The sequence below is a fragment of the Branchiostoma floridae genome, chromosome 2 (assembly GCF_000003815.2).
Source record: "Branchiostoma floridae strain S238N-H82 chromosome 2, Bfl_VNyyK, whole genome shotgun sequence".
Taxonomy (NCBI): Eukaryota; Metazoa; Chordata; class Leptocardii; order Amphioxiformes; family Branchiostomatidae; genus Branchiostoma; species Branchiostoma floridae.
Window position 1 is genome coordinate 14,681,800 of NC_049980.1, and position 26,188 is coordinate 14,707,987.

General features: G+C 40.7%; 1 protein-coding gene across 1 annotated transcript in view; it reads left to right on the forward strand.

Annotated features, from left to right (window-relative positions):
* LOC118408193 (laminin subunit alpha-2-like) overlaps nt 1–26,188 on the forward strand; it is a gene marked incomplete in the record, with an annotated part of 72,598 nt that overhangs the window by 44,121 nt on the left and 2,289 nt on the right. The window contains 41 exon segments of the mRNA XM_035808830.1: nt 380–503; nt 1,055–1,168; nt 1,557–1,687; nt 2,533–2,604; nt 3,154–3,240; nt 4,170–4,363; nt 4,561–4,703; nt 5,226–5,237; nt 5,710–5,796; nt 6,149–6,260; nt 6,706–6,856; nt 7,219–7,429; nt 7,777–7,893; nt 8,169–8,335; nt 8,667–8,805; nt 9,393–9,492; nt 10,397–10,513; nt 11,301–11,398; nt 11,891–11,975; nt 12,211–12,365; nt 12,797–12,943; nt 13,283–13,567; nt 13,897–14,030; nt 14,320–14,482; nt 14,859–15,003; nt 15,481–15,601; nt 15,831–15,954; nt 16,268–16,450; nt 16,758–16,909; nt 17,085–17,273; nt 17,786–18,029; nt 18,393–18,722; nt 19,280–19,369; nt 20,854–20,993; nt 21,234–21,423; nt 21,830–21,988; nt 22,811–22,964; nt 23,471–23,601; nt 24,299–24,346; nt 25,439–25,558; nt 25,955–26,078. Coding sequence (XP_035664723.1) covers nt 380–503; nt 1,055–1,168; nt 1,557–1,687; nt 2,533–2,604; nt 3,154–3,240; nt 4,170–4,363; nt 4,561–4,703; nt 5,226–5,237; nt 5,710–5,796; nt 6,149–6,260; nt 6,706–6,856; nt 7,219–7,429; nt 7,777–7,893; nt 8,169–8,335; nt 8,667–8,805; nt 9,393–9,492; nt 10,397–10,513; nt 11,301–11,398; nt 11,891–11,975; nt 12,211–12,365; nt 12,797–12,943; nt 13,283–13,567; nt 13,897–14,030; nt 14,320–14,482; nt 14,859–15,003; nt 15,481–15,601; nt 15,831–15,954; nt 16,268–16,450; nt 16,758–16,909; nt 17,085–17,273; nt 17,786–18,029; nt 18,393–18,722; nt 19,280–19,369; nt 20,854–20,993; nt 21,234–21,423; nt 21,830–21,988; nt 22,811–22,964; nt 23,471–23,601; nt 24,299–24,346; nt 25,439–25,558; nt 25,955–26,078 — 5,789 coding nt within the window.

Below are 26,188 nucleotides of genomic sequence, written 5' to 3' on the forward strand. Positions count from 1 at the left end.
ACGTATATCACTCTGCCGACATCTGACAAGTAAGTACCGCAGGCGCTTCCAGTGAAGTACATCTGTACATTTTCTGTTTATCCCACTACAAATTACCAAATTCATGTTGGAAGAAGTTCAGTTGAATAAGTATAAATGCAGAAATGTTCCCGGTGGATTTATGTTTGCGGTTTTCACAAGGCAGTATTACTGTGAGCTTAAAACCACTGTGAATCCATTACAGTAATTGACTACAGTATATGGCTCTACCGCGAACTTAAAACCACCGCGGGCACTCCACTTTCCCCTAACGCGGTGTAGCTTTACAGTAGCTTAATGTGTGTTCTTCTCATGTCCAGAGGATCAGCAACATTAATGTGTGTTATTGTCACATCCACAGGATCAGCAACATCTCTCTGGATGTTGGCCGTGAACGCCGGTCCAACGACACTGGTCGGGAGCCTCCCACCGACAGTGTGGAGGAATGCATGTGTCCTCCTGGCTACACTGGGCTGTCATGCCATGTAAGTTACTCTTCTCAACTAGATAATGATGTATTCTTAGGAAGAAGCAACAAATCATGTGTCCTCAAAGCTGGATATACTAAGTTTACATGTACATCTGTATACTTAGTATAACCAGCATTGCCATTACACATAAGCTTTGTAGGCACATGGCACGGTAGCAGCTAGTTGTATTGCACTGAACATGTTGTCACACCTAACGTTTGCACAATTTAGCTGCAAACATTGTTTAAAGCTATCTAGTTGTGATTCCCCTACTATGAAGTTGGCAATGGGTTCCACTCTATGGTACATGATATTATAGTTCTGTGAAAACATCAAATGTTTTGAACACAATCCAAGGTTGACATTGTTGGTAGTTGAAGGCATCACAATTTCTTGTTTTTTTTCTGTGCTTAAATTAGATATCTTGTAGAAAATGGACCTGTGCCAGATGCATAGAACTTAGTGCAGGAAATGGAGGGATTTAAATAATAGTAAAAAGAATAGGAGATGTGTGGGTTACTCTAATGAAGGGATTCCTGTGAGTAAAGCTGTTGGTTTGGTTTCAGGAATGTGCTGAAGGCTACAGGCGAGTGATGAATGGTCCGTACTTGGGCCGCTGCATCCCGTGTGACTGCAACAATCACAGTGCAGAGTGTGACCAGATCACGGGGATCTGTGAGGTGTGTGACTGTCCATGAGAACATCCTTCTGATATCTTGTAAATTATCTAGGAATTAAAAGAGGACTGATGGTTTTGATCTACATAAGGATAATAGATACACAAGTCAAAGAGATGCATTTGTACCTAGAGTGAGAGTGTTCACATTTTATTCAGTAAGTGGTACATTTGATCAGGGATCATATCAAAGACATGGTACATACAGTATTCTCTGCTTAACACTTAGCATTCGGGAAAGAGTATGGTAGTAAAACAGTCGCCACTACCAATGGACTTAGCTTAGCCGCCTGCTATTGTGATTGTACAAAGTTGTGTGGCCCATGGGTTTAGAAATGCGACTATCTTCCTAGGGACTATCTCTAACTAATTTTATGTTGTGCTTTCCTCAGAACTGTGATGACAACACAACTGGTCAGAACTGTGAGAATTGTGCAGATGGGTTCTTTGGCAACGCCGTTCCAGGAGCAGATGATTCAGGCTGCAAGCGCTGTGCCTGTCCTCTGGTCAACGATGAGAACAAGTAGGTTTCTTCTATACAAGGAAAACTTCTGTGCAACATTTCTGCAAGACAGTTTTCTAGCTGCAATAAGTGCGTAATTATAAAAGTAGGTACTTTGAGAGGAGAATGCACTGTAAACTGTATTTTCTTTTTTACCAGTATGGCAAGTTTATGACTTTTATCATCTAAATCTGTAATACTAGTGTGAAATTGTTGTTCAATTTTTTAATCAAAAATGTTCTTTTTCACACTCCTGGTATTTCATTTGGATAATGCATGAGACTCTAAGCAAGTCAATTTTTTTTAAAACTTGCACTTGACCTAAGAGCAGATGGGAGGTCATCACTTCCTCCCACACATCTCTTGTTTCCTGTGCTACAAAGACTTTCCCTCATCTCTGCACTCTTCTGATTGGTGAGGGGAAGCCTTAAAACTGGTGACATGGACAAACACCAAGATTCTCTTGGCATTTTTCTGTTTCAATGTATGTAAGAAAAACAAAACTATAATTGTAGCAGTCAAGAGGCAGCACAGATGCTGATTTGTTCTTAGGAAAGACCTGTCTCACATTTGTTCTTCAATAATGGACCCAGTGTGACTGTGTCACACGAAAATGGCAAATACACTCTAACGATCTTTGCTTGACTCCAGGACAAAGTAAATCCCTGCAAAAAACATTGTGCTTGAACAAGAAGAATGCCAGATGTAGAGTTTTACTGGTTACTTGTCCATGGGATCATCCTGTCCAGAAATCTCATCTGCTCTGGGTTTTTGTTGCTGTCACGACTGTCAGTCACCACTACTTTTTTGTCCCTCTCCTCCCATCTTTCTTTCTATGTTTGTTTGTTTGTGAATGTCTTGTCCAGACCTCAAAAAGATGAGGTTGTCCGGGTTATCATGAGACCTCAAAATGACGAGGTAGCCAGTCAGTACTCAAGGTACCTCCTCTCTTGTTTGTGTGCTTTCTGGGACTGCCCATCACTTTTTTCTCTCCATCTCTCTTTCTCTGGTTTCTCTCATGTGTTGACAGTGCAATTATGGCCAGAGTAACATGTAACGGTTAACATGCCAGTGGAATTAAAACAATAAATGAAGATGGCTAAAATGGCATCTGAAAGTAGAAAATGCATTTGAGTCTTGTTGCATTTCAAAAGCTAAGCTTAACCTACCTGATGTGACACTTAGATTCAAGATGATATTGTATACTTCTCGGTGGCAATAGAATAATATCTTTTCTGCATAGTGTAAGACTAACAATAATCCACTGGCACATACCTAGACATGTTATCTGGAAAAAACAGATGCAGTCATAATAACTTGATGAAACGTTTTGGTCTTACCAACTCTTCATGCAGAGGCTAACCTCAATGTGAGTTAATGGCAGCTACAGTGCCTACTAGTAGATGATCTAAGTGCTAGTATGCATCTATTTGGCCTAGTTGCTTCTAGTGCCTCCTAACAGTAGTTTTGCTGGATTCACCCCTCAGCTTCAGCTCAACCTGTCGGAAGGATGCAGATGGTAATATTACATGTACGGGCTGTGAGCGGGGCTACACAGGCAGGCGCTGTGAGAGGTGTGTATGACATATAGATTGTTGTGCCATGGGGCCGGCCTGTCACAGTGTGAACGGGCTGAAACCATCTGTGGCAAAGGTGGTCTGCCTGTTACACCCCCTTTCCACCAAAGGCTGCGACTTTTGAGCAAACAAAGATCTGACTCATCGAATTTCATAGACAACAAATTATTTAATGTTTGATTTTGTTGCCTTTTAAATCATACTTTGCATGATGAATCAAATCCCAATTATAAAATCACACACAAATTTTTTTGTTGCGTTGCTTAGCAATCACTGCCTTGTGAAAAGGGGTCCTTAATGTTTTGGCAGACCAGCCTTTTGGCATGGCAGTTTATCTATCATACCCTGGGCAAGGGCGTGAGTGGGACTGTGTGGATAATGGTTAAGCTTAAGAGGACAAGTACAAGCAGAACTGATTCTTCAGCTCTTCTGTAGAGTTTTGCTATTTGAAAATATTGAACATATTAACCATAGCTCATTGATCTCTTTAAAGTAATATTTATAAATTGTAGATTTACTCTAAATGTAAATGTCAGAAGCCCAAAATTAATTCTGTACTATGCTGGATGAAGAAAGTGCATGTAGATAAGACATTAGATTCTAACCTAACAACCATGTTGTAATAAATGTAATTAAGTCCATCTGAAATGCTTTTACACGCTATCTTTGCACCCAAAGTTAAGTGTTGCCTGCAAGTTTTCGATCAGTCCACGGTCACTTCTTATGTTGTCATGTAACCTGACACATCAGAGCACTGTTTGAAAGTGTGTTAGAAAGGTGTGAAGATACAGAAGTCCACAACCTAACCTAATTATAAACAATGCCCCAAAGTTTGTTAATAAGTTCTTTACCTTGCATTCAGAAATAGTATATATTAAAATGTTGAGGATAACAACCATGCTGTAATGTATTCTGTCATGTGATAGATGTGAACAGGGTTACTATGGCAACCCTACCATTCCGGGCGGCCGTTGCTATGAATGTGCGTGTGACCAGTCCGGCTCTCTGAGCCCCATCTGTGACCAGGTGACTGGCGCGTGCCAGTGTCAGCCCGGTATCACCGGCCGTGCTTGTGACCAGTGCCAGCCAAGATATGCCCTGACTGAGAGAGGCTGTATAAGTAAGTATCTTTCTGTCATCCTTAAGCGCAATGACCTCAAAACCCGTAAACACCATCTTGAATATAAAAGAGTGTGACACAATATTTTACATTCAGGAGATATGAAGATTTCTGTAACTACATTTATCTGTATCCTTCCACCTTATAACTTTTAATTTTGTAAGGCTCTAAGCTCTAAACAAGGTTTTCTCCCTCAGACTGTGATGATGAGTGCACTGGTGTGCTGTTGGATGACATGGAGCGTTTAGAAGCTCTGCTGCAGTCCAGGAACTTGAGTGGTGTGTTCCCTGCACCATGGCCCACCCTCATGGCCTTGGAAAATGAGACTTTGGAACTCCAGGTGTGTTTCTCATTGTTTGTTTGTGCTTTCACTACCTGTACAAAAATGTTTTGAGGTTTTCAGCCTTTTTATTAAGTAGGCACTATTCTCTTTGTTCCTTTCTTTTCTTTCTTTCACTTTTGAAATGTTACAGTTACTAATCACGTCATCTGTTTTTTACATACATTGTAACTTGTGCTTGTTTTCTAACAAAGCCAACATTTTGTTTACCTCAAGGCATAAAATCTGTTTTAACAATATGTGTTCAGTAGAAATGTAGACTGTCCTGATAGCTTTAACAATGAATTTTATCTTACACGTACAAGTACTTCAGATCTGCTATCTGTTAAATAGACGTTGTAAAACATTGTGCATCTAACAGGTAGTCCCAACATGTGCATGTACAAAATGTGTTGTCTATTTTATGTCTGTGTGATCATTGTGTGATCATTGTGTGTATTTGTCAGTCTGGTAACAATACAACCACTTCACACCTTCTCTTTGTACTGTATTTTTCACGGCTGTCCTGTTTGACGTGCCCAGGCCAAACTAAAGGTGGGAAATACATTATGATAATTGATGTGTTGCTGTGCACTGCAATCTATTGCCTGCACCAAGCCTGAATAAACTGTTTCTTGCAGGGACATATACAGCTTTTTAGCATGTTCCTGAGTTGCTTCCAGCTACCCTTCGTAGTATAGAAAAGCATGTTAATTTTCCTTTGAGATCTAGTGTAGCTGTAGGTTCATTTTGTATTTGTCAAAATGCTCAGAAACATTCTTTGTTGCCTGTTCTATAAGAACAAGTTTAAATTCTGTGTTACACATGTCCAGTGCAATCTGGCTGTGTGTGACATTCTTTTGTCAGCAGGACTAGAGAGTCAATAGAAAACTAGGTAATTTAAAATATGGACTTACTAACCTATAAAATGTTATGGCTTGCTCCTTCATAAGCAGATATCACTTAACAGACGGTATCACAAGAGCAGATGTAACTTTATTTTATTTTATTCCCTACATGGTAACAGCCCTTCATTGAAGCCTTCAACCGGCTGCAAGACAAGGCTGAAAACATCTCGGACCTGGAACGTCTAGCTGACAGGCTACTCAGGAGGGTAAGACATAACATACTAGGGCACTGGCATATTAGCCTGTGTCACACATTATGTCACTGTTAGGGGCTTCTTGGGCCTCCTTCCTGACCAGTGGAGGGGCTGCAAGAAGCTTGATTTTTAGTCAGGCAAGTCAACATTTGATCAAAATGTAAGAACCATTTTTAGCAGCCCTCGGAATATTAAGATTATATCCCAAATATTTTGATGGAGACAGGCCTGTTTTGTATGGACTCAAAGGTGAGTACAAGAAAGTGTTTAGTTTAACCATGTACAATCAAGAAGACGTAATATTTGCTATTTCATGATAAACATGATAAATCAAATAATATATATCTGTGATGTGTTTTTGAAGGCCAATGATGCTGTCCGTAATGCCCCACCCGTGGACGAGGATGCTGGGAAGGTTCGGAACCGCGCAGCTGACCTGGAGATGAGGATCATGGACTCTGCCCGAGAGCTGCAGGGTAAGTTGGGACACTTTGACTTGAGAACATGATACACATAAGTCATTACATCATACCTGCACCATGTTATCATTCCATATGGCCCTCCCACGGGTACATTGCAATTGGGTGATAGGGAATACACTGTGCTATATTCTCTATGTGTAAATCAAGCAACTGGATGAGTCCTTTTAGTTAGCGTTTCAGATAGCATCCACAGTGTTTTTTAGTGACCAAGAATCCTCTAATTTGTATTATGTAATGTTGTACCTGGATGTCTAACCTTCATTGTCGGCACAAAATAAAGTTTGGGAAGAAGAGTTGTTACAATGTTAACACTGCTGCCTAACCTAAGGCCAACTCAGAAGGCATTAAGTCAATCTCTTGCTTTTTGCATGAAGAAAACTGTTTGAAAATCAAATGCATAAAGTAGAGGGCGCAGCTGAAATTTCTTGTCTTTTTGCAGATCTTGTTGAGCAACTGGTGAACTTCACACGTGGGCCAGGATCTCCTGTTTCTGACCTCGAGGCCCAACTTCGCGAGGCTCGTAGAATACTGGACCAGATTCGCGGCAGAGATCTTAATGGTTCCAGAGCTGATGCCGACAGGGAACTCAGGTAGTCAGCATGATTTAACCTCTGCAAATTAGCTGAACAGAATGCCTGCTCAAATTTACAGTTGAAGGAAAAGAAAAGTGTCACAATAAATGTAGTCACTATGTCTTTTACAGCATAATTTCTTTAACAGCAGATAAAGTCTTAAAGTCTCATGAGTTCATTGCTAGCACAAAATCTAAGTCAAACATTCCCTGATGATTCATGCACTGCCTACTTATTGGAGACTGCTTGCTGCCCAATGTGTCATAACACACAGGAGTACTTATCAAAGTTAGTCTCATGTAATATTCTGTTTGACAGCATTTAAAAGCCTATACAGTATGTAAGATTTGTCTGACTGGATGGTCCCTTCTTCTTCCCAGGCTTGCCAAGGACACTCTGGAGAGAGCTCTTCTTGACTTTGCTAACAAGACTGCTGACAAACTGGCAGCAGTAGAAGCCCTGGAGGGAAAGCTTAACAGGACTCTCGGTCAGCTGAATGATCTGGAGGAAGCTGTCCGTGAGGCCCGCATGAAGACTAATGAAGCTGATCGTCTTAATGATAACAACGAAGATATTCTCCGAGATCTAGACGTAAGGACTTGACAGTGAATGTGTGAAAGGGAAAGTGGTACCACACTTAAAAGATAGAAGGGATGCACATGCTTCAATCTGTAAACTATGTTGCAAGAAATACAGCACTCTTAGCAAATTCTACTGGTGAAAAATGATACTACACATTAAAGAAAATTTGTTAAGAAAATTTAAGTATTGGTGAGTACAGTAGAATGATGATGTTTAGTGCTGCATGGTTTTGATGCAAGTGTTCCCTTTAATTCAAACATTTTAAAATGTCAAGTATTCTATTAGTTATCCGCAATATACATGTACATGTATGTATGTACATCTTTTCCATCATGTTTGTGTTTAAATGTCTATAGGAAATCAGGAGACTTACTGAAGACAATGTGGACGACATTCGTGATGCCATCAGGGAAGGTGATGAAGTTGTGAAAAATGCTCGCCGTCTCCTGTCTGAGGCTCGCATTGCCCTGGAGGTGAGTTATGGGATGTTACATGTTATTGAACAATATACATATTCTTCTTATTCTGAATAGGCAAATGGTATGAGTGGTATGTGGTCCTCCTTTTTTTTTCTTTCAGCATGACATGATAATATGTACATTACAATTTAGAAAAAAAACATTTGATTTTGTTGGTGATATTCTGGAAAATTTCCTTGTACTTTTTCACTTGGCAGTCACCTTGGGAGATCTCCCATGGTATTCAAAATGACTTGAACATATTTTGACATATTTTTTTCCCCATCCAGGAGGCCAAAAATAATGACCAAGCCCTGAGGAATGTCCGGCCAGAGTTGCAGCGCCGGGCTGACCTGCTGACCCAGAAGCTTGCCGGACCCCCTGACCTGGAAGACTTGGTGGAGGATGCAGAGAAACACGCCCATAACCTGACACTGAGGGCCAGAGACCTGGAAGGGTGTGTCTTCAAATACATTGTACCTCTTTTGAGTAGACAAACCCCAGCATTACAGTATATGCCAGTGATGCATGTAATCCTCCGAGTTGAGAAGAAGAAGCTGTCATTATCTCAGGGATCAAAACTTGAGACAATAAAAAATACCCTCAAATAGTAATAATGTCAACCCTCCTCAAATGCATTTCGTAGAAATTGTATATGGTTATTCTGCAAATGTCACACAAAGCCCATCAAAATTTGTCATCTAACCAAGAAATAAAAACGACATGCTGTATGTTATAGACTTATAGGATTCAATGAGTGAATAAAAACCTGTACATTTCCCCTCCAGGCTCTTTGCTGAGACCAAGAACTTCTCCTCTGATGCCCTGGCTGCCGCCACAGCCTACGACAACATCGTGCAGGCCTTTGAAGATGCAGAGAGAGCTGCAAATGAAGCCAACGTGGCTGCTAAAGAAGGACTAGACCTGGTAATGTGCTTTCTTTAATATCTTATATTAGTGTTGCTCAGCACAGTTCCAGAAGGTAATGGCCATAACAGGGACTCAGCTTGGCTGGTGAGATAGCACTCTTGTATATTTGCTAAGTCAACTGTCAACAAAGATTACTCATAACCCTTGACCAGCATGGTACCTTATTTGCAACATATTACAATGTATATAGATGTTGTTGTTACAATAGAATTAATCATTGTTTCTGTTGCATGTTTTGTCAACATTGCATTAGAATTTTGTCCATTTCCTACAATAAACAAAACAATATCAAAACAATATTGCCACAATATAATATTATATGCAAACATGACTTTATACAACTGTTCGGTTGTGTTCTTTCGAAGTGCCATGTCATTCTTAGGAAGCTGTTGTTGGGCAGCCTCTCATGCAAGTATTTCTTTGGCCTACAGTTTTTTCAAGAAATAGTTTTTTTATACACAAAGTATTGTAGACTGACATTACATGTTAAAGATAGCCAATGTAAATTACTGAAGTTGCTAAAATGGATCAAGATGATGTTCTAGTTAAAGAAATGGTTGTCAGAACTATCTCTGTTCTTCCAGGCTACAGGAGAAAACTCTCTGAGTGAACTTGGCGAGGAGTCTAAACAGCGCAGCTATGACCTCTTGGATGAAGCTGTGAAGCTCAGGGACAGGGTGGATGGTAGGGGTTTTGAATTGTACACATGTATATTATATGGGCCAGAACTGACTCTGACTCTGAGTGGGGGAGTAGGGAGGATAATGTTGAAATGTACATAGTGAATGTCATGCTTGTACCAGTATGAAATAAGCACATTTTTTGACAAAGCTATTTCTGGCACAACACAGTGGTACAGTGTCATATGAATTTTAGGCTGCATGACTTCCCTTGATCTTATTGTACTTAATTACACGTCAGCATTTTACGAGTAGTAACATTTAATGGAGCAGGAAATTGCATGTAACGGAGCCTTTAGCTAATTTCTAATAAGCCTTCCTTTGTTATTGGATGAAGCGTATTTTGAGCCCTGATACATATAGCTAAATGTACATGTGTAGTCGCTATAAGATACATACATATGTTAACTGCAAATGAGATGAATGATGTAGTGTGCAATAACATCTTAAACTACCTGCATGCAGACTTAGGAAATAGCACGGCTGACAAAGAGGCGGAAATAGCCCAGGGAAACCAAAATATTACTGACCTGAAGAAAGCTGTCCAAGATCTTAAGGACAGAATGGATCGTCTGCCTGATGGTAAGATATTAAGATAAGAATTTTGGGCTGGACTCAAAACTTCACACTTGTCCCAGGCAGAATTGATTTCATCATGGTAACTTGAAAAAGAGGGAACATGGCGAATGGTCCATTAATTTTATTGTCTTTGTAATAGCCTCAATCTAGTTGAACAGCCATGTCTTTGCATCCTGAACAGCCAAACCAATGAAATAAACCAGTCAAAATTAAGTATATGAAGCCAGATGAAGTGAAATTAATGCTTGGGAAAAGTGTGAAGTATAAACCAGTACCTATTCTATATGTTTAAATCCACTATGTCTGTGTTGTGTGTGTTATTATTCCAGAAATGCAGGGTGACTTGAACGTGTATCGTGTTGATATTCCCATTGCTCAAGAGCGTATGGCCCGTGGCTACACGGAACTTGCCGTCATGGAGGCCCGGATGGATGCTCTCCCTGGAAGTTAGTTGCGCGTGGTGTGCCAGATGGGATGCAGATATTGGCCTTTACTTTACAGCTCGCTAACGTTGTATCGCTTGACACCAAATTTACATGTACTTAGTTAGACGTTGCAGGTTTAAAAGATGAAGCAGCATGTTAGGTGGCACAAATAGGAACCTACACTAATGGCTGCGAGCGACATCCTCTTAAAGTTTGCATCTTTTTGCTGGAGATTAAAATGCAGGAAGCATGAATATGTGCTGTGTTGGTTGTGCCATGCAAGAGGGACAATTGCTTGGAGTTTATAAAGCTTTGTGCTCTTGTAATAGTCCCATGCTTCATTTGGGAAATGTTTTGCATACAGACAGTATAACTTGTATATTATATGTAATCCATAATAATAATGTAAAGCAGAGAAGTTTTTTTCCCAATGCTAGAGGTAATGAAATAGGGAAGTGTGCAATTGGATGTTTTGGAATGGTTTTTGAAACATTACCTTGCATGGAAGGCAGGCTGTCAGCCACTAATATTAGAGTTTCTTGCAGGTCTATGCTGTTTTTTCTGAAGTGGTGCTGCCAGTATTCTAGGACTTCAACAATAGATGCATCGATGTGATGGCACAACTGATAACTATGTTTTTTTTCTGTTAACTAGAAGTTAGGCAGCTACATTTTTTGGAATCCATGCTTAGTGTGCATAGTGCCATACAGTAGACATATTGGACCTCTAACACATAGAGGTACCCTTATGCAGCAGAGTCCTTCCTGCTACTAGTGACGTAACAGTTTTTCTCTGTGATCTTGTTAAGACCTAGGTGATGCTGCCAAGGATGTTCAAGACAGAGCAATTGAAGCTGACAATGTTGCCCAGGGGGTGATCGATGAAGTTGATGGCTTAGAGCCAGATGTAAGTACTAATTTGTCATACCTGGGCCTTGATAATGTTTGATGTGGGCATTCTCAAACCTGTATCACACAGCTTTTTCCCCACTGTGCTTGCTGTTGAAACTCTGATGTAGGATGTTCTTTCAGTTGTTTTTGAGGATGCCAAATTTTCTAGACTTGTGCATGTTTGCATTAAAATGTGTGCAAGTTGGACATAGAAAGAATACAAGATGATGCTACTGCAGATCAAGCTGGTACCTTGGGTGATATGGGATACAATGTGTTGTATTCCTGATGTATATTCTATTCCATGGTCTGTCCAGTCAATTTTCCATATGTTAAGTCTAGCCATGAGCAGCATTGCATTGGATTTGGTACGTTATACAGAAGAATAAAATGTCAGCTCATTGCATTGATGTTTGAGGACAGTTGCAAAGGGATAAACATGATTGAAGTAGACCTGTGCCTTTGCGTTGCAGTTTTTTCATTTTCTTATGATCTGCTTTTATATCAGGTTGACGCTTTAGTGAATCAGGTTGGAGGTGCAGGGTCTGCATCTGGCGACACCAATGCTGCCATCAGAGCAGCAGAAAGAGACTGTAAGTGTTAATTCAATGTTCTGTCTTCCTATCAACACACAAAAATAATGAAGAACGCAAGTTACCTTTAGATGACTGGTTGCATCTGTATGGATGTAATACTTGAAGAATACCCATTTAAGAATGACTTCTATATTATGGCCCACTTATAATGTACTTGTTACTTCATGATATGTCATCTTCCCCCCATACCTCCACCAAATGTCTTAATCCATCGGCATATTCTATTTTCAAGTGAGGACTGTGTCTCGTAACCTTGGCGATCTTAAGGACCTTGCTGATGACCTGAACGATGAAGCACGTAACGTCCGTGCTCTGAATGACCAGTTCAGCCGGAACTTGACTGACCTGATGGAAAAGATCAAACAGGCCCGGCAGCAAGCCAACACTGTAAGACAGATTCAACAGATTTTTCTTTGGTGCTCAGCCTTGTTTTCTTTCTCTACCAACATCTTGGCAGCTGTTTTGCTGCCTTCATCAGGGCAAAGTGATCTTTCTCATTGTACATGTGTATTTGGAAGACAAGGAATTCTTTTGAATGGGACTACTTCTCCACGGGGCAACAATGCATTCTGAAATGTGACAGTCTATACCCCCTCTTGTCGTTTCTATTCATGAGTGATTTTAGGAACCAAATGGCTTTCTTAGTTGTATATTTGTCATTTTGCCACATCCCATCCATGTCAATTAATGATGCATGAAAATCTCTTAAGGTCTCGTTCATGAATACCAGGCGTATTCCTGCCAAAAATGTAATTTAGAGATTACAGACTCTTCAGCTAATCAATTTTTGTTGATTAATACTGTGCTACTTTTCTCAGATCAAAGTGTCGGTGGCCAACAGTGGAACATGTATACGATCCTACAAACCCAACATCCAGGCTGGGTCATCCATTAACACCATTGAGTTGAACTTCAAGACAACTGAGCCAGACAATCTTCTCTTCTACCTGGAAGGCAGGGATTCTGTAAGTGCTGGTTATTTTTGTGTACCACTCATCTTGTTGTATTTCCTCTAAAATGGCCTGGCCAAACAAGTCAAAAGTAGTACATAACATTTAAGCGAAAAAAAAGTCACCAACTTACATTGTAATGAGTTAGTGACCTTGATATGCTCAACCAGTTTTTGAACACGAATATTACCCATTGTGATTAGAAATATCAAAAGCTTCAAAGCAATAGTTATCATTAACGACAGACTCAGACTTAATGTAGACTCACTGTGGAGGCTTGTTATCATTGTTATGTGGCCTCAACCTAGACGTTGTTCCTTGTAGTAATCACAGATGTTTTATCTTTACCTGCAGAAAGACTTCTTGTCTTTGGAGACTCGTGACAGCCGAGTGATTTTCCGCTGGAATGTTGGTTCGGGCATCGGCACCATCACATACGACAGCCAGCCTATATCTGACGATAGATGGTACCGTATCATTGCCAAGCGTGTCAGCAGTAGTGGAGAACTCCGTGTGCAACTCTCCAGTGCTAAAGATCTTGAACCGGCTGTGACTGGGTCTGCACCACTGGGGTACACCATTCTGGATGTAGACAGCGACGATGACCTCTACTTAGGCGGTGTTCCAGCAGAGAAGCTGGTAGGGCACAAAACTAACTTTGTAGCAGGAAATTTCAGATGTTGTTCTGGCAGAAAGTTGGGTCTGTAGAAGTAGAAGATCAAATTAAAATATGCATGTATGATGACAATAATGTGGTTTCACCAGTTGTACTTACAATTGTCAGTAAAGAAACTCCAGTCTACAAACTTTACATATTTTCCACGTTTTACGAAAATCCTACTGCATACTTTTAAAGACTCTGGTAAGAATATTGAAAACTTAATATTTATAGCATTGATACAAGCCTGATGAAAAAGAATATGTCGACACTGCCTTTAAACATATATTTCTACGATGCTCCATTGCAGCAAGACCTGGAAGCTGCAACAATTTTAACTTCTGACTTCAATGGCTGCCTGGGAGAAGTACTGCTTGATGATAAACCCATCGGCCTCTACAACTTTGCTACCACCTCTGGTACCTGCGAGGGGTGTGTGGAAAGGTAAAGCAGATAGTTTGTTCAGTTTTAAATGATTTAATGTCACTCATTACACATATCTTTCCTGGGCAAATTATTTGGAACGTCTCACATGGTGATACAAAAATCATAGTTCTGACACAGTAATTCACCTGCCTGCTTGTTCTTTTAGAGATAAACAGTAATTTTGTTCTAAAATCTCACTTTGAATATCATAATGATAAATTTAATTTCTGCTGTTGAGTAGACCAGATTTCCTCAAGTTATTGTGTTCCCTTAATCTAATGTTTCTTTCTCTGAATGAAATTGCCAGCCCACGAGAGAGGACTGCTTCCAACACCTACACCTTCCTGGGAGACGGATTTGTGGTCATGCCAAAGATACCTTCATGGAATGACAGAACTACTTATCTCAACTTCAACTTCAAGACCTTTGCAGAAGATGCACTCATCTTCTTTGTTGCTGATGAAACCCAGGTCTGTGTTACAAAAAGTATCACCTTATGCAAAAAGTTTGAGTGATGTTGTACAGTAGTGTGATAGTTGTAGTAGTAGTAGGAGGAGGAGGACGAGTAGTACCCAGTATTAGTAGTAGTAGTAGCAGTAGGACCAGTACTATCCAGTGCCTATACTGTTGTCTGACACATGGTACGGCAGTAGTCAGCTACCCTCATGCCACATTTCAGACAGCTCTGTCCAGCGGGTTCAACATGTCTGTATCCCAAGTCTGCAGCACTTTGTCAGATTTTGTATACGTAGTAGTAGTTACTGTAAAACCTCTCTCTGAAGATTTGTACAGCGTCAGTTTATTTTAGTCAGTAAATGAACTGTGGACATGCATGTTTTTTTACAGGGAGACTACTTTGCTGTGTACCTGAAAGACGGAAGAGTCGGAGTCCAGTACAACCTGGGTGGTGGACAAGTTGAGATCCTCTCCGATGACAGGTACAGCACTGGAGAATGGACCTATGTAAGGGTCTCCAGGACTGGCCAAACGGGTGAGCTTTTTATTTGTAATTTACTTTATCCTAATACTCCCCTTTTCTTAGATTCTTGCATACCTATCTAGCAATTGTTCCATAAACCAAGTTACACAACTCCTCTCACCTCATGCCTCTGTTAGGGTCAACAGCTTTGATAACTGAACAACATATTCTTGTTTTGGGTATGAGTGTTTGCTGATGATAAGTATGGATGTCAAGGAATTTGTAATTCTTGAATGGTAAGATTTCAAGACTGGAATCTCTGCTGCAGTATCTAAAAGGGCCGTTTATTGGGGCCCATTATTGAACTTGGCCTTTGTTTTCCTGGTTCATACCCACGTACCAAGTATCATAAAGATCCATTCACAGCTTCCTGTGTTATGCTGTTCACAGACAGACAAAGAGCACCTAAAACATAGCCTTCTAGGTAATAAGTGAAGACTAATCAATACACAGTAGCTAACTTTTGTATCCTACACTGTATGTCTTCAGCTGAGCTGGCTGTGACAGATGAACAAAACGTGAAAAGAGGGTCCTCTCCTGGGAACCTTGCTGACCTTGCAGTCACCGACCTCATGTACATTGGAGGCCTGCCTGGAAGCTTCAGGCTGTTGTAAGTATACACTGGTTCACGGTTCAAATTGTGCATGTGCCGTGTGATGCACTGTACAAAACACGTCTGGACATACATCAAGCTTGGCCATCTGTATCTGTATGACATTGTGTAATTCTAACTGTTCTGTCATTCTGCAAGATTCATTCAGCCACTTGTAAATTGTTTTTGTAGCTGATTCCCACATACCAGAGGTAGAGGTGAATTAATTTTTCCTTGGCCCAAACAGGCAGCCGGGCATTCCCACCACCTCCTTCATTGGGTGTCTGCAGGACGTTACGGTGGGAAGGGATCCCCAGAAGCTGGACGAGAACCTGGCAATTTTGGGCATGACACCAGGCTGTCAGGATCAAGTAAGGGATGCTTTTGTACACACTGCGGGCAGTTTGTCATAGAATTGACAAACATGTATGGTAGAAATTGTTGTGACAGGCTTTCTAGATGAGTTTTGTGTTTCTGTAATTTTTTGTCCACAACACAGATTCAGTTAGTAAGAGTTATGGCTCCAATCGTTACATTATCTGAAGAGCAAAGAAACCTTGACAGTATGTACATTTGTAGTTTTTAGCTGCAGGCAATTTAACTTCTGATCTCCGCATTGCTTTGAGCAAGTCTATTTTTTTCAGACATTCTGTGAGAAATGGCTTAATTTTGACTCTCTATCAGGTTGTCCGCACCATTGGGATGACTGGAGAGCCAGGTGCTTATACAGCCCTTCCAAACACGGACAGAAAAGGAAACCTGGCAGATGGAGGGTCAGTGTTCCTCGGGTTCACAACAAGTACGGAGGACGGGCTGTTGCTCCTGGCAACCGGTGGCAGCCGCAGGAGGAGACGACAGGCTGGAACGGTAGGAACTATCTATGTTCAATACGGATGTTTTGCTACCTTTGTCTGAAGTAGTAGTAGTAGTATTATCCAGTAGTTGTATTTGATGATACTGTTGTGGGGATCACATAGACGGGTGGACAGGAGTCTAATTCTTCACACTGCGCTTGTAAGCAGCTCTATCTAGCGGGTACATGTATAGTATGGGGGCAGAGAAGTAAAAAAGACAAACGCGAAACAAATGTACCTACTCAAAGTGTCCCAAGGGTGCTTTCAACATATTTGTCATTACAGAATGACACAAATGAATTTCCTTTTTACACCTGTAGGCCTTCTACTCTCTGTCCATTGTGAAAGGTCGTATCCAAGCTCGGTTCAGCGCTGGAGAGGGTAGTCCTGTAACTATAGTAACAAGGAACAGTGCTGGAAGGTTCGATGATGGAGAGGACCACAACATCAGGGTGACGAGGGCAGGGGACAGGTCAGTTGGTCCTCATGACACCGTTTAGATATTGAGGCAGGAGGAACAGTAAACTCAGTACATTAGAAAATTATTCCTGTTATAACTTTCACCATACTTGGTCCTACTTATGACATATTTTTTTTGAAGATCTAAACAACTATCCATCATTTTGTAAATTTTCTTCCATTTTCAGGTTTGAGATCTCAATAGATGATGACGCCAAGCGATCAGGCAAACTGCCGGATGTTGACAACAAAGTCATATCTGTTAACAAGTTGTACATTGGTGGTATTCCTGGCAACATGGAGAGGAACTTCCGCAACATGGCTGGAACCCTGTCTCCATTCAAGGGCTGCATAAGGGATTTGGTTCTGAATGGAAAGTAAGTGCTGTTTAGGATATGATGGATGTCAAGTGTTGCTTTTAGATAACTACATCCACACAAGATGGATTAAAATAAGCAACTAGTGCTGTTAGGTGATGTTCAGCAAATCTTGTAACAATTAGCGAAAGTGCTTGTGACACTAAGGCCAAAATACAACAATTGCGGATTACGGATTAGATTACGGATAAAATGATAGTTTTGTAACAATGATATTGTATAAGATAAACACCCTTTTGATATATTGAACATGGAAAGTCATTCTTTCAATTATTCCTTCCTGCTGCCAAGTAATCAAGCTGAATCCCTACAATGAAGTCACAGTGAACAAACAAATCTTCACCTCGCTATAAGCACTCTGGAAGTCATTAAAGACAAACAGGTGTATGTACATGTACATGTGTCCTGGTATGACTGTCACATGTTTTTACTATTATAGAGTGGTCTAAAGATTGTCCTGTCAGTTGTCAATATGTTGTTGATGCATTGTTGTTCCTCATTATTTCCTTCAGCCTAATCAACATGGGAGACATGGTAGAATTTAACAAGGCAGACATTGGGCGATGTGTCACGCCGAGTGAACTGCTACAGATCACCACCACTGTGACCATGATCACCACAGATGTCAGCGGCATCACCCCACCTGTCCAGACCATGTCCTCTGTGTCCATGCCGCCAGGTCCTGACATGTCCACCCGACAGATAGGGGAGATGACCGCGGGAGAATCAGAAAGCCCCAGACCCATTACCCAGCCTGTAAGTGAACCTTACTTTTCATGTATGCATGGAAATAAATTGACTCTGGTATTTGCAAAAAAGAATAAGTGTAATCAAAGTGACCAGATATGCATCAGAATTACCACTCTCAGGACTAAGGAAAAGATTGTACTTGCTGTGTTATAATCTGTTTCTTAGCAAAACCTTTTATATTTGAAAAAAAAAGGAAAGCTAAGGTGGACAATTAGCATATCTGGTCTGCTATATTGTAAAAGTAGAGTTGATTATTTGGTAGGTTTTAAGTCAATTGGCACACTCAGGCAAGTTTTTAAGACCATGTTTGCCAAATCAACATGATATACCTCTTATTTGTGAAATGAAACTATTCCCCCTTAAATTAAGTCCACTATGCAGACCACGCCAATGACGACTGTGCACCACTCCACGGAAAGCCTGACCACCATGGAGCGCACAACCTCAAAAATGTCCACCATAGAGATGGATACCACGTCCATACCTGCACAGAAGGAACCCACAACCAAAGGCTTTTCAACAACACAAAGGCCAAGGCCACCCCTGACCATAAGGCCCACTTCCCCCAGACCTGTGACCACACAGGCTATGACTACAGAACAAGTCCCTACCACGGGACAGACTACTGACAGATCCACACAAGGTCCCACGACGACGGAAATGGCCGAGTCCACAACAAAAGCCCCTAGTGTCCCAGGAGTAAGTGATGACTGTCCCCCAAACATGTCCTCATCCATTCTCCAGTCCAGTCAGATCACCATCAACAAGAACTCTGTTCCCATGTAACTCCTTCACCTCCATCCCTCCCCAGCCAAGCACTTCTCTCACCAAGTTTCTTCTCTTCCAACAGTTAAAGCCTGTTAAGTCAGCCACAAATCCTTTACAGCTAAGTTTTGCATGGATCTGTTACTTTAAGGAAAGCCTGCACAGTTTCTGCTATGTTATTGCCATAACACTGTAAAACATGTTTTAATCCTAAACAAATATTTTTACTGTTAAGCTGCAAAACTGAAAATGTGGCTTGAAAACTGAGTTTCAAAGCCTTAACTGCATATTTCAGCCCCCAAAAAGAAAAAAAAGTCTCCATATACTGACCACAGAAACTGTGCAAACATTCCAATGCTAAAACTATCAACCTCAATAATGTCACCTTTTTTTCCATAGATTTTATGTATTCATTCTTAATGTGCAAAAAATCTTGCTACCAGTATTAGTTATCGAGCCTGTGTGAATAAACTGCTAATGACCTTCCCCAGACTACCACAGTCACTCCTGCCCTCCCGGTAGTCTTGACAACTGCTGAGGTGCCGACACCCACAACAGAGGAAATAGTTATTACTACCCCCGTGAGTATGGATACCCCAGACAGTCACAACAAGTAAACAGACCACCTCTGCATGTGTCAGTGCTCCCATGTCTACCCCTTAGTAAAACCACTCCTTGGTAGGAAGTGGATGTCCATACCATACCGTGATCAGCAGTCTCAAGATGGGAACACTTTTCCCTGATTGTTATTAAACTAGTCATATATGTGTCCATTCTCAGTACAGAACAAATACATGTTTCTATAGTCCTCCAGCATGGACATGGATTTGTCCTTTGCTAGGTTTGGATTCTTTAAACTCAACTAATATTTCACAGAATACAAATACCTTCCTCCTTAACACCTATTTCTTTCTTTCTTTCTTCCTTTACACCTATTATTTACAGTGTACAATCTTATTTTCTTTTATATATATCTTCACTGAACTTACTTTTTCTTCCCTGTTCTTTCTCATGTTTTCTCTCTTTATAGTTTTCCCTGTATGTTAATGTCTCTGCCTTTTTCTTTTCATTTTGAGTGCTCATTCATAACTTGACTCTCTTGAATCTTCTTTAGTAAGACCTGTAACTGTTCACAGTATTGCCCTTTCAAACCACTGTATCTTAGTATAAAGTCAGTCTGTTGTTTTACATGTATGTGTTCATGTTTTGTTGACCGTATTCCTTTCATCAGTGTTTTTTGCAGACCTTGCAGTTTGTTAATCTCCAAGCAGATCCTACGGTAGCATAAGACAGTATCAAAAGCTGCCAGAGGAGTGAAGCTGGCTTAGGAGTGTGTTTGGCTACCAGGGATCTGCCTCCAGTCGGCTAGAACAAAGGCTATTAACATCCAATTGTTTCCCATTCAAACTGTGCTTGCAGTGTAGGTGCTAATTGCCCTCCTTCCTGTTTGGTGTTAACTTCCAACTGAGACATGTGCTGGTCACTGACTTTGTCCCAGTGTAATTCGCTCGTAAAATAATTAGCACATGGCAACAGGGTGGGGCAGCAACACCATTGTTGAATAGAAATGCTCCTCCCTGTTTCAGTGGAGGCAGATCCCCGGTAGCAAAGTACACTCCTAAGCCGGCTTCAGTCCTCTGGCAGCTTTTGATACTGTCTTATGCTACCGTAGGATCTGCTTGGAGATTAGCAGTTTGTACTCTTCGTCATTGTGAAATGTTTGTCACCGTTCTCTTTTCTCTTTCAGAGGTGTAGTTCAAACTAATGCATGAGCACAATAGATTATACTACATTTTTGTATAGGTGTCATGGCCAGTTGTACGTCATAGGTCTTAGGACTAGTAAATTTATAAGTTGGTGAAGAAAGGGACAATGTGCAAATGTTAACTTTTTGATGAGGCAATTGATAGTAAATGTTTCTCTTCTCTCTTTCAGAGGTGTAGTTTAAGCTAATGCATGAGCACAATAGATTAAGTCTATAGGTATCAAGGCCAGTTGTATGTCATAGGTCTAAGGACTAGTAATATTTTTAAGTACTGTCAGTGATTGTGTGGTTGCCTTCCAGACCCCGGATACAGGCCCTCCCACTGGCTGTGCAGCTGCGGCCGGCCAAACCTCAAAGATCATACCAGGAGCCTTCCAATTTGGACGGACTAAAAACAGCCACATGACATTCAAGATAGAACCCAAGGATGTCAAGAAAGAGTGAGATTATCTTTTGCTTTAGAAGAATTGTTTCTTGATATCATTATACTCTGACCTCAGAAGATAAGAAATGGAAAGAACACAGTGCTCTTTCAAAAAGGATATATCTTCAATAGGCATTCTCTTCAATACTTGCAATCTTTGTTGACATCATGAAGCTCCATTATTTCCTTGGCATTGGTGTCTGTGAACTTGTATTCAGTGCTATTGTAATAACCAACTAATGATACCCTTGCACAGGTTTTCAGTGAAGGTGGATATCCGCACCTTTGAGTCGGATGGCCTGGTATTCTACGTTGCCAGGAGCAACCAGGCAGACTTCGCTGCCATCCAGCTGGAAGGTGGTCTGGTGAAGTTCAAGTTTGACAATGGGAAGGGTCCAGTGGAGATCAGCAGCACAATCACTGTGAACGATGGAAAGTGGCACATGGTACGGCCTGTTCTTCCTTATTTGGTGTTATTGTGTTTCATACAGGACTCTGTTCTATCATATATGGATGTGTATCTTCTGTTGCAAAGGCCAGGTTAAAAATGTATTATAATAGTTCAACTTTGGTACCAGTCTAGATACCCAAAGTGGATGTTTTCTGTCTCCAATGGTAGTCTCTACATGCTTAGAGTTGGCAGCTGTGGACTCTTTCACACTGTATCTTGTAAGCAATGACATAAGGTTTAAAAAAACATGTGCACAGAGAATTCATGAAGCCTTGCCCTCAACTTGATAGAAAATGCAAATATTCTGGCCAAAGGGCTATTGAAACATAGATGGTTGTTACCTCATGCACCATCCAGTGTTGGAAGGACTTTAATGATAATTTCTGTGTTTGCGATGACAGCTTGAAATCGCCAGAAACCGCAGGAATGGAATCCTGACCATTGATGGACGTAACAGACAGAAGGACAAGAGCCCAGAAGGAGCCACCATCCTGGATGTGACTGAAGACTTCTACCTGGGAGGAGTTCCCATCAGCTATACTCCCACCAGAATAGGAAAGGTATGTTTATGTTTTGTTGTGTCGCATAACCGGTAAACTGTCTTTTGGCAAAACACTCCATTTTTGTATCACAAGTAAATATACAATATACAAGCTGTGTAAGGAATTTTGTTGTGAGATGGTGCAGTGCATTTACTGAAAGCAAAAGGTAGAAATAAATGCATAAATATGAATAAAGTTCCTTCCCAGTATCAAGGTGATACATGTCAGCTATCTTGACATACATGTATATGGCTGCAGTCAATATCTTTGTCATATTACATAACATTGTCTCACCAACATCTGTCTGTGTCTGGACACAAGTTGTCTAACCAAACTCATGACCTGCATCACTGCATGCCATTTGTGCTACCCTTCTTTTAGATTTAATAGCACCCAATGTCCTGTCAATCCAGTCTTTGTCTTCAATTGCCTTGTGAACAGCAAACAAAGTCAAGTTTGTTGTCTGTGTAGTCTAATTATGTGTGAATTCTCAAACTTAAATTTGGCCAGTGATGTCTGTTGTGACTACCTGAAGATCATTATGAACAATCCTTTTGAACCACTGAGGCCAAAAGTTACCTGTCTTTAACTGTCATTTGTAATGTACTAACCCCCACCACCGCTATGATTCATTCAGACTCAAGAATGGTTATAACCTACCTAGCTGCAAGCATGGGAAAAATTTGTGTCTTATATATGACTAAATGCATCGACGAAAATGTTTAGTTTCCACAGGTACAAAATGTCAATACAATTTCGCACTAAACATCGAAGTGCTCAGACATGTAAGTTGTTTTCTTTTTTGTGTGTGTTCATCTTCCATGTGTGTGTGTTCCACAGTTGACCAACAGCATGGAGATGTGTGTGCGTATGTTGGAGATCCAGGGTGAGCTACAGAATCTGGCCCAACCAGCCACCAGGGCTGACACAGGGAGCTGCTTCCAGAAGGTCACCGGAGGGTCATACTTCGCTGGCACAGGATATGCAGTATTATGTAAGATGATGCCACTTCCTTCATGATTGTGTCTCGAAAAAGTCCTTTCTGCATTAGTGCCATACACATACCAATTGTCAAATTGTTTAGGTATACAGATGTACATGTACATGTACACGTAGGTCCTATACGTAAAGCACTGTGCCAGCACCAGTACCTGCTGATATTACATTTTGATATATAGCAGTAGTTTTTCTGTAAATTTTTAAGGTAGATTAATAAATACGTATGACAAAATGAAACAACCAAGTGGATAAATTATGTCAGAGTTGACCATTTTAGATAGCATTCATTATGAGTATTATCTTAAATCAGTTATGAAAAATGAATCTGAAAATTAGTGCATGATATATAGGAATGAGCATAAAAACAGGTTACACTTGACTTCAGATCCATTCCCAGTCACTTATGAAAGATAGTGGTTGCGCTATCTGGAATACAGCTGAATAAATCAAATCAAATCTTGTTTCTACTAGGGTATCTAACCACTTTCTGTTGCTCCACAGATGACTCGTACCATGTAGGACAGGACATGGAGGTTGTGTTTGAGTTCAGAACCAGCCAGCGGGAAGCCCTCCTGCTCAGTGTGTCATCTGAGAGGCCTGATGCTCTCGCCATTGAACTCAAGGATGGCAAGGTAATTCAGAAGCCTTACTTACCTTTTCTTTAGGGAAGAAATACAGAAAGATTTTGCTGGCAAATTCTTTATGGCACTGCATTTGATGTTTGATCCAAAATGAAACAGAGGAAAGGAATGTTTTCTCATGTAGTTTTAAAGTTAGGACATGAAAGGACACAGTTAGTGGTGTAAGGTACTGTTGTATTACTGTTGCATTACAGTAGATGCTGATGCTTACTTGAATGGCTTGCCCTATTCTGTGTTCTTTACCTGAGCAGTATTGCTGAAGACATGTGTCTGGCATGTGTAAGTGATCTATGTGTTGTTGTTTGTGATTGTATGAAATGTAAATGTATGCACATCACTGTCCAGTTTGTTGGAAAGTCTTGTTACAAGTTTGTCAGTGCATTGTTGCTCTATTATATTTTCATCCAAGATACAGTTTTATTTACAAAATTATAGACCATACTAGCCTTATTGGCCTAAATGGATTGACACATATAGCAACCAGATACAACACAGGCCCATTGATTCATCCAAAATTCTTCAAAGGGATAGAATTGTGTCATCTGGTCATGTCTGAAATTGCCCATGGTATTGGCAAACACGGTGACAGCTTATAAGCCAAGCCAACCACTGTGCAGATCTGTGCCTTGACAGCTGTCATGTGTACCTAACAGAAATTTTTTGTGTTTTTCTCCTCTCGTCTCTTTAGATCACCCTTCGTGCTAACAATGGTCCAGGAGTAATCCAGCCTTCTGATGTACATTATACATCTTATTCTTACTTCACCCTGCATGGACAACTTTCCAATCCCCAATCATTTGTCCTAAAGCGTGGGCATTTCACTGGACTGCACCAAATTGTGCTAGGAAATTTCATTGACATGCAAAGTGTTTGCATTGATGAACCAAGGAAAATAGTCATTAATGCACTGAATTAAAAGCAATGTACAATGCTTAAAGTTTCATCAGAAACAGATCTACATCTGTGGTAAAAGTATGTCCATTTTGTGCAATTTTGCCAGTTGAGAATTTTGTGCTAGTTAATACAATTTGCTAGCACCGGCGACAAATTTACCAGTACCATTGGCCCAGGTTTGCTCCACTTTGCAAATGCTTGGTGCAATTTTGTGCAGTTCAGTGAGATACCTGCTTGAACATGTGGTGCCTTTTGCTTTGCTTGCTTTGTCTTTGCATTCAGAAAATCAACTTCTGTCCCCATCTCTACCTCACCTTATCGGATTTCTGTAGTGATATTCCCAGTTACTGTTTTCCCTTTTGAAAACGAAAAGAGGTCTGAAATGTGATTGTTGCTGGAATGGACTGTTGCCGGCTGGAGAGTGGCCATTATGGCATGCTGGGTAATCTTCCTAAGGGGGAAGAGGAACTCTGGTCACATGTACATGTAGTTGGTCTTCTCTTGCACTATTCATTCGTCTTGTTCAAGTGTCAAGCCCCTGTCACACATACAGTCATGGTCTCCTGATCTTCTCAAGGAGTTAGTCGTAAACAAGGTCATGTTGGGAGTTGGGTCGGTATGGTAGCCTTTCAATCAGCATAAGCTTATAACTTTGAATTTTGAAAAAACAAAGTTGCAGAAGTTAAATCCTGCTTGGATATCAGAGGAATGTACTTGAGCTAGTACATGATTGATTCAAGGCTACTTCCAGCTCTGCATTGACCTTAGTTGGAGAGTGGTTCAAGTCATGGTAAGGTTCTGAATGTGTGACAGGGGCTTTAGTGGATGAAAGTTATGATAAATGCATTATTTGTTTGTCTTATTGAATGGGATGAAGTGTTAGTGGATGATAGATATGATAATGTTACCTGACTTGCCATGTCCATCTTTACAGATCACATTCCGTGTTGACAATGGACCGGCACCATTTGAAGTGACCTATGACCCAGAGGTTCATGGTCAACAAGACAGCAACAAGTTCAGCCTCTGTGACATGAAGTTCCACAAAGTGGAGGTTTGTTATTGTTAATACTAGATGGCAGCAATTGGAAAACTTTACCTACAACTCAAAACTACTGGTTGCAGACTCCAATTATGATATCTACCCTGCAATCACTAGCATGAAATATATAAAGGTTGTGTATAACTCACTGACAGGCTCCTAACTATATGTTAAACATTGCAAGATATAGGACATCCTATGTGACCATTGTTAACATGAAGTATTTTATCTTACTTTGCTCAAGTCGGTAAAATGGTAGTGGTTCATATGGGACAGACTCAAAACCGTTTGGCCCAGTGATACTAATGCTATTGACAGTGCCCCTGACTTAAGATGGAAAACCAGACATGATCAGAAAGTAAACATAGAGTATTTTTTATTAAATTTTAAACACTTTACTCACTGCAGGCCCGTAAGGTGAAGAACATCCTGGAGGTGGTGGTGGATGGCAATGAAGTACCGCCTGCAACCAGTCAGCAAGCCTCTACCTCTGCAGATACCAAGAACCCACTCTACATCGGAGGATACCCAGGTAGGGCATTGGTTTATGCTTCTGGTTTTCTTGTCTTTTCTTTGCTATGTGATAGCAAGATGAGTAATGGGTTTGTATGTGTAGAACTTGTTTTCTGTCTGATATTGAAA